The sequence below is a fragment of the Onychostruthus taczanowskii genome, unplaced genomic scaffold, assembly GCF_017590055.1.
Source record: "Onychostruthus taczanowskii isolate IOZ18803 unplaced genomic scaffold, ASM1759005v1 scaffold210, whole genome shotgun sequence".
Classification (NCBI taxonomy): Eukaryota; Metazoa; Chordata; class Aves; order Passeriformes; family Passeridae; genus Onychostruthus; species Onychostruthus taczanowskii.
The window spans coordinates 55,913-64,612 of NW_024499352.1; the positions used below are offsets into that span (position 1 = coordinate 55,913).

Consider the following 8,700-nt stretch of genomic DNA (forward strand, 5'->3'; position numbering starts at 1 on the left):
TGTGTCTGGCTCCAGGAAAGGTGTTACATATGGGAGTTTCCAGGGGGTGAGGTATTCCAGGAGGTGCTCAGGAGGTGAGAACAGCCCTCTGCAGCCACAGCAGGCTGCAGGAGGGGAGGCAGCTTTCCTCCAGCGCAATCCCATTCATTACCACCTCTGTTTTGCTAAGATCAGCCCATGGGCAGTCCTGGGGTAACTTGGATCTGGGCACAAACACGGGGTTTTTTTGTGTAAGGGACAGTTCCCACTCCTGAGCTCTTTGCTGGGATCCTGTGCTGTGCTACAGACGCACTGGACTCACTGCCCATCAGCCTGGCCAAAGCTCTCTGTGGGCAGGGGCTGCATTCCAGCTCCTGTCCAGAAATGCAGGACACATTGTTCCCACAGAGGAGCAGGGATCAGCAGTGTAATTCAACTCTTAACAAGCAAAAGGCTGTTGTGTGCTCCTGTGATCCTCTCTGCAGCACGGGGATTTGGACAGCTCAGGGACCTTGGAACACCCTGGACAAGCTGCCAGCCACAATCACTATACTGCACTGAATATTCTATTTTTTTTTCCCAGTTTTTGACTACTTTGAATAACTTCATCACCATTCAGGCTCATTGATACAGGAAATTTAGACATTTGCTGGGATACATGACCACTACATTCACAAAAGTTGGTCCTCCTCTAAAACAGATTAATTATTCCTAATTTATAATGAGTCATTAAACCTCAAGATCTCCACTTATACTGTGAGGACTCAGAGGTTTAGAAACCTCTGTAAAGGATCCTGACAAGTTTTTGACCATCAAAGCACACACCCCAAGGCCTTCCCACTGAACCCAGAGTTATGAGACTTTAATTTCTCCCTCCTGTCACATTCACCCCAGGGCTAGATACCAGCCCTTCTCATAGTATCACCGATTTGTCCAGCACTCCTGTAGTTCCTCTGATCATTCCTGCAACCCTTCCCAGAAACTGAAGTCACATGTTGCCTTCGACTGCCTGATGGCAAAGGTGCCAGGTGGCTTTAGTCATGCTATGTAACCCACACCTTTGTAGCTCAGCAATTTAAGACTCCCAAGACCCCGTAGGAACCCAGCTCTGGGAATATACAATTTGATTTTATTGACTACTCCTTAACATGTCTTGGCATCATCAGCACACTTGCTGTGCTGCCTTGGAGATGAAAGCACATGGAAAAGGGGCAGTCAGGGGCTGCACTGTGCTTGTGTCCCAGGCTGTCATGCCAAGGGCCTGTCACCTGGAATCCTGCCATTCTGGAAGCCTTCACCTGGGCTCTCATTTCACCCTTGCTGCGACACAGTGTTGCACTCAGCCTCCTCCCCCTGCCAGCTGGCACTGCAGGGCAGATCTCAGGGCAAGCAATGGGCAGCAGCATGAGAATTTCATCCCTCCTTTCCCCAGCCTCTTTTGGAGTTTGAGACCCAAAATTCAATGTAGGTGAGCATTACCCCAAAATATCTATTTGCAGAAACACTTGGCAACCACTGTGCAACACTTGCATGTCATCTACACGTAGAGCTCAGGATAAAGATACATCATGGATTTCCAGCTAATGCTGCTTTGGGCTGTTTGGGCTTCATTTTCCTAATTAGCTCCAGACATTGTTTGCTTTCTTGACCATTACTGAAGCCAGAGCACATCTGCTCCAATGTGGACCTTAAGTCAGGAATGTGCTCTTGCACTGCTCAGAGTTTGGGTGAAATTTGGATTCTTAACCACAACGTGCTTCACTTCACACTCCATTGAGTTTACCTTTCTATCCAGTCCTCATCCTCACTAGTCTAAGTCAGTATGGCCAAAATTCACTGCCCTAATCCACTGACTTTCCTAAACCAGACAAGAGGGCTTCACTCATGCCATGGGATCGCTCACCCAAGGTCCCCAAATGCCTTTGGCATAAAATCCTGCCAAATGCCTTTTGAAAATACAACAGTACAGGAGACCTTCTCCCTATCCCTGTGGACTCTTTAAAGAGCTGCACAGGTCTTCTGGGACACAACCTGCCATTGAAACACCACATTTATCCTCTCTCATGATCTATGTTTCTAAATCCATTCTTTATTATAGTTTGTTTTCCTTGTACACAGGTCCATCTCACTAGCTCAGGATACCCACAGGCCCACATTTAAAATAGGTATCACATTTGTTCCACCCAAGAGCTGGGCCCTGTGAGGTGGCCAAAGGGAAGCAGCTTCTCACTCTAAATGCTGAGACAGGCTGAGAGGAGACCTGGAGTCAGGGCCAAGACAGGTGGTACATATTAAAGGGTTGATATCTGATCATAGATGATCGTGGCAATCTTTATTTTGAAGGAGTAACCTTTTATCAGCCAAATCTTACAAAGCCTTCCCTGAACATCCAGACAGTAAAACAAAAATGGAAATTTACTCCGTTTTCTACAAAGCCCAAAGCAGAGGGCTGAAAAGAGCTCTGCCCATACAACCTACAGGTCATCATTCCCCAAGAGAACTCAGCTGAGAGCAAGGCAGCTGCGTGGAGACAAGTGAGCTTCCTCTTACCCTCAAGATGAGAAATGGAGGCACTTCTATGCCTTCAGTGCACCCTTAATGGGCAAGAAGGAAAGCAACTGAAATGAGATACCACTGAGCAAGCGCTGTGTAGAAAAAAATTACAGTCTTCTGCCTGAAAGCAGCACCTACAGCTGCTTTCATCTGGCACAGGCAGTGCTCTTCATGAGGAAGCTCCCAATCTGTAGCCTTTGACTGACTGACTGCTCAGAACCATGCTATTTAACCTTTGTCTTCAAGGTAACTCCAGATATGGTGGTCCAAATCTATTGGGATTTACTGTTTTTTAAGAGTTTCCCATTGTAGGAGGCAAACTCCTACAGGACAAATTAAGCCCACTGGCAAGTGTGCCTTTTGGGCCCTTCTGCTGCAGGTGCCTTCGAAGCAGCACAGGTGACACCAGGTCAAACACTGGTCCAGGGACACCCACACTGTTACTGTTAAAAGCCCTTGGATTGACACTGAAAAATTCCAGTTTTTATCCAAGCTGATCACTTCAGAATCACCATCCCATAGGAACAGCTGCAAGTCAGGGCGAAAGAGCAGGTGATGACTTTTGAATTATTTTTGGCAAGTAAACTACTGTATTTTTGGTACTGGACATACAAAGGGGTCTTACATGTACCCAGAGCAGAAACACCACTCAAGCAGGAGTGTGGAAAGAGAGGGCAGCACATGTAGTGCCAAAACAAACTCTGTGCAGCAGGACACTGGTGCAAGACTTAAGGCAAAATAATCTCTAGTGATCAACATCCAAGAGCCACAAGAGTAAATATTGTGGAGTAATTTGACGGGCTCAGTTGGCCTCACAGAACCAGAAAGCAGAGCTGAAGAACTGAGCTAAGGGATAGAGAACATTCCTTATTTGTATCTTATGCATGTTATTTGTCAGTTTGTGTGGTAACAGTTTACAAAATATGACAAAAATTTGGTTTTGTAGCCTCTCCTTTGGGCCAGGCCTGCAGAAACATCATCAGAAGGTCTGGATGTCTGTGATCCAAAGTGCAGCTCAACACTTCACTCCTTAGGAGCTTTCTGGGAAGTAGGAACCAACACTGCTCATGTCAGGCTAAAAGACAAAACAGAAAGAAGGTTTAGTTGTGCCAGAATGCAGAAGGCATTTCTAAATACCAGCTTCAGTCAGTTCTCACCTTCCCACTACAAAGACCCAGAAATTTCCTTTCCTAGGAAAGGACCTATGAAAAAATGGAAGCAAGACGTTTTGGCTGCTAACAGCCAGCCACAGGATCAGACCTCTCAGGCTGGCAAAGGCAATTTGCACACTCAGCCTGGCCCAGGTAATGATCTACAGCTCAGAGCAGGTTTAATTACAGCTCTGATATGCTCAGAGACATCAAGAATTTGTACCCAAACTGTAACAGGGAAAAGAATAATTTAAAGGGTTTTCCACTGAAGGAACTCCTTATGCCATAAACAGTTCCTAGATTGTGGCTGAGAACTCAGCAACCCAAGTTACAATGCTCAGGAAGTTCAGGAACACACTTTCAGCACCACATCAGTGGTGCTCAGGGTTGTAACTCGAGGCCCAAATTCAGTTCCCACAGGACATTCACCTGTGCTTATGCCTAAGTGTAAAAACATTTCATTATGAAAAACATTTACATACATTAATGAATGGGGATGGTCCCCTATCATTATCACTCCAGACAGAAAACAACTCATATTAAAAAGTTGCTTGGACAAAGTCTTTAAGGCTTAAAAAAAAAGGCTTAAAAAATTCAAGTTAGCAGTTTTAAATATAAGAGGTTTATGGCAGCAGCAGCTGACAAGTTCCACAGTCTTTCTGGCTCCAGAAGTGGTTACAGCAAGCATTTGAAATAACAGTTGAGTAATTACAGTGATCAAAAGCCAAGATGACAAGCAAAGTCATTGGTATTTTAACTTTTAAAGTAAGATTTGTTTTTAAAAAACCCATTCATGCCATAGCTAAGCACTGAACAGTAAGGGAAGAAATTCTGCCAGCTGAAACAGATGTTAGTTCTCACAGAAAGGATTCTCATTACAACAGAATATTCCATAACCCATGAGTAATTGCTGTCATTAACCAACAAAAGGGGAGAGGAAGTGAAAAAATTGTAATTAAAGCAGATAGATCAACTGTGAAACCAGCTATTTTTATAATAAAATCTTGCCTGTTCTGATCACGACTCTGCCCAGGGGTGGATCCTCCCTACCTGTCAATCAGGGAATCCCTCATGTTGGTGGCGATGGTGCTTGGCTGAGCCTCGTTGAGCCTGAAGATGCTCTCAATGACGGAGAGCTCGGTGCTGGTGGTGTCCAGCCCGCAGAAGGCGCACCAGTCGTTGACCACCATCCCCGCCGCGATCACCTCGCTGCCGCGGTTCACCGTCCCCGCCTGCCGGACACACAGCCGTGAGCAGGAGCTGCCACAGCTCCTCACGCTGCCCTGGCACAGCTCTTTGCTGGGGGCTCAGCTCACACCGCTGAAGAGAGCAACTCTGCCACCAGCAAAGTTCTGAAGGTGTCAGATAAAATGATTAATGAACAGCCTTGACTCTCTGGTGAGAAACTGGTGTGGCATTCAGTGGCAGAGAATCCAATGGGCAGGAAGGATAACAGCATTCACACATCCAGCTGAGCAGGCACAGGAGTTTCTTACTTAATCTTTATAAACACTGGTTTCACCCAAACCACAAACAGCCTCACATTCTGTATCTACACAATGTGCACAATCCCAGCAGAGCAACATTTCAGAAGCCAGCTAAAAGCACTGAGCAGCTTATTCAGACTCAGGAAGGACAGGAAACTGTCTGGAAGACTTGGTTCAAGTCTTCTCCTCACCTCCCACTCAAAATCATTTCACAGAAAAACAGTATCTGGGAGACCTTGAGCTGGAGAAACATTGCACCTGAGCTGGGAGGGAATGGGAGGAGCAAACACTCCACAAATGCCTTACCACGAGCGGGACCTGCAGCAAAGAGGAGAGCTCATCCTGGTCATCGATTGAAGTCTTGGGGTGCACAATTCCTCCTTGGTTACTAAAAACACAGTAACTTCCAACCAGCACCTGGTCTGCTACTGTTTGTCTGAACACCTCCACCTTCAGCACATCCGCCAGGATCTCTTCTGTCTCCTGCAAATGGAAGGAGGATAAAGCCTTCAGCCACATGGTATTGTGCAGTGGGAAGTCAAGCTATTCCTGCACACAGCCCTCAGCTGGGAGCCTCCCACACTGCACAGCCCATTGCAACCCAGCCACAACACACACAGCCAAGCTCCACACTCCACACGTTCCCAGCTTCCAGTGTCACTATAAACACAACCTCATTCCTTTGCTGAGAAATGCCCAAATTCCCTCTCTCTATTGCCAGTACATCACTTGTATCAATTCTCAGCAAACCAGTCCTCTGTGCTCCCAAACCACTGGGACAAAATGGTCTTATGTTTCTCGTAACTCTAACAACTTCCTTCCTCTCCAGATTTCACTGTGAATTATTTTGATCTCTCTCTCTCTGGCCATCTTACTTTATTTTTCACACTTTCTGAAAACATATAGTGCAAAACCTTCTCCTATCCCCTTATTTTTCCCTTTGCACTCCTGCCACTAAGTCCCATTCCTTCATCACCTTTAGCACAAGCTGGAAGGACCTGCAGCCAGGCAACACATCTGTCTCAATGCTGTTAAGATATCTGTTCTCAGACATAAAATAGGAGTGACGTTGTCTCCTCGCCCTTATTTTAAACTCTCATACAAGAACCTTCTATTTTTCTTTCAGACCCCTGTAATGATGCACATCCATGGTCTCTTTCAGCTATGACATGCTCTGGCTCACTCAGCTGTAGCTTATAACTCCTCCTATGCTCCTCACTGCACTCCTCCTTACCCTCCTGATTAAACCCATGCACACTCCAATTCATCCAATTTTATGCACCCAAAGCAAACTGCACCCAATGATCACTGATTTACAGAATGCTTTGGGCTGGAGGGACCTCAAAACTCATCTCATTCCACCCCCTGCCAGGGGCAGGGACACCTTCCACTGTCCCAGGCTGCTCCAAGCCCTGTCCAACCTGGCCTTGAACACTTCCAGGGATGGGAGTTAGAGCTTCTCTGGGGAACCTGTGCCAGGGCCTCACCACCCTGTCAGGGAAGAATTCCTTTCCAATATCCCATCTAGCCCTGCCCTCTGTCAGTGGGGAGCTGTTCCCCCTTGTCCTGTCCCATGATACACAGGACCGCCCCCATCCTTCCCTTCTCCAAAGCACATTCACCACCCGGCACCGCAGGGAACAATTCCAGTCTCAAATGCTGGGCAGCATTTCCCAGCCCCACTCTGAAGGTGGAAACGTCCCAGAGCCCTGTACCCTGTCCAGATCCGGGTGGACCAGAGCCACGTAGTCATTGCAGGTGGTGACGTTGCCCAGGGCCGAGAGCCGCTCCTCCACGCGCTGGATCCGCACGGAATCCGGGAGGCTGTTCCGGATGTGCTGCAGCTCTTGGTCTGTTGTGCTGCTGGGGACCAGCAGCCCGTGTCTGTTCCCTACCATGACAAAAGGAAAGACAACAGAATGAAAATAATGTTTCCATAGGGTGTGTTAGCACTTCCCTGCTGTTCACACATGACTTGAGCTGCTCTTGCTCTGTGCATTTCTTCCAAGCCCAGAATTCAGCCCAGGAGATGTACAAATAACCAGCACCTCAGGAAATGAAAAACCTGGCTGAAGCAGAGTGTGGGTGAATGGCACCATCTTTACCCCCTTCTCTTCCAACAGGACAAAAGGAGGCCCGAGGCTCTCAGTGAAACACTCAACAAGGAACTCTCTGTGCAGATGCCATTTGCTCTACAAAAGGCCCGGTACTACTGTTTGTGTGGCTGTGGCAGCACAACCCAATGGTTAAAGGAAAAAATAAGCAAGAAGCTCGTCTGACCTAACAGGGTCTCACCAGGCAGAGACACGTGAAAGGCTTTTCCCTGACTTTCACATTCGGTAATGCCTCCCCTTCCCTGGGCACCGAGGAGCAGCCGAGCTTCCCTGGCCCTCAGAGCCAACACTCCCCTGCCCTGGCTCCGGGCGAGTCTGTTTCCCTACGTCCTTCACAGAATCAGCCAGGTTGGAAAAGCCCTTTGAGATCATCCTTCCTCCTCCTCACACATTCGAGGCATTAAAACAACCCTCGAGGGCGAGGGGCGCTGCCCCACGGGCTCCCCGGCACGGCTCAGCCCAGTGCGGCTCCGACCGAAGCCCGACCTTTCCCGCCCCCCCGGGCTCCCTCCGCCTCACGTACCCACACACATCCTGCCGATGATGCGGCAGCCGGCGATGGAAGCGTGAACCACCGGGATGGTCCCGAAGAGCTCCCCCTCGAACACGCTGCAAGGAGAAAGCGCCGCGTCAGGGCCCCGCGGGGCTGCGGGCAGGGCCGGGCCGGGCCGGGCCGGGCCCCCCTCACCTGTAGAAGTTCTCGGAGCCGCCGATGGCCACGAGGCAATAGGCGTTGGTGAGCTTGGCGAAGCAGCCCAGCTCGTTGTTGTTCTCGAAGCTGGCGCGGACCGCCATGGCAGGAACGGGAATGCGAGCGGGGCCGGGAATGGGAACGGGAATGGAGCGGGAACGGGACTAAGAAGGGGGCCAAAAACGTGAATGGGAACGAAGCTGCGGGCGGGAAGGAAGCTGGAACGGGACCAAGATTGGGCCGAGAACGGGAACTGGGCGGGGGCAGGGCCGGGAAGGAGCTGAAGTGGGAGTGGGAACGGGAACAGGAACGGGCCGCGGCGGCTCCAAGCGTCTCCGCCGGAACCACGAGGCGCCACCGCTTCCGCTTCCGGCAGGGCGCACGCGGGGCAGAGCGGCTCCGGTCGTCCTTGTTGGGGACAGCGGTCCCAAGCGGCCGGGAGGTGAGAGCGCCCAGGGCGCGCCGCCATGAGGGGGGGCGGGGGCGGAACCTGCCCCGGACCCGCTGAGGGACCAAGCGGGACCGGGACGGCCCAGGAGGGACCGGCCCGTGGCGACAGCACCACCTCAGGCACCCCTCGCCAGCCCGGGCCCCGCCACGGCCCTGTGGGACACAACCCGTCCCCGTGTGCCAGGATCCCACCTGGGGCAGAGCCGGCCCGTGTGTCCCCACAGCCTGGAGAGGCCGCCACGGGTCCAGGGGCGGCATCGCTGTCCTTGTCCCTG

General features: G+C 50.3%; 1 protein-coding gene across 1 annotated transcript; it reads right to left on the reverse strand.

Moving 5' to 3' along the window:
* Positions 1–2,289: 2,289 nt before the first annotated feature.
* On the reverse strand, positions 2,290–8,564 carry EIF6 (eukaryotic translation initiation factor 6). Its single transcript, XM_041404501.1, has 6 exons — positions 7,973–8,564; positions 7,808–7,893; positions 6,886–7,061; positions 5,477–5,653; positions 4,734–4,915; positions 2,290–3,607 (listed from the first exon to the last, which is right to left on the reverse strand). Exons 1-6 carry the CDS (start codon positions 8,077–8,079, stop codon positions 3,598–3,600), a joined length of 738 nt encoding a protein of 245 aa, XP_041260435.1. The 5' UTR covers positions 8,080–8,564; the 3' UTR covers positions 2,290–3,597.
* Between the last annotated feature and the right edge of the window lie 136 nt (positions 8,565–8,700).

Coding starts and splice junctions, on each gene's coding strand:
- EIF6 (XM_041404501.1), bottom strand. CDS start 8,079: ATGGCGGTCCGCGCCAGCTTCGAGAACAACAACGAGCTGGGCTGCTTC. Junction 7,894..7,972: donor GGCTCCGAGAACTTCTACAG/GTGAGGGGGGCC, acceptor TTCTCCTTGCAG/CGTGTTCGAGGGGGAGCTCT. Junction 7,062..7,807: donor CATCGGCAGGATGTGTGTGG/GTACGTGAGGCG, acceptor TTGTCATGGTAG/GGAACAGACACGGGCTGCTG.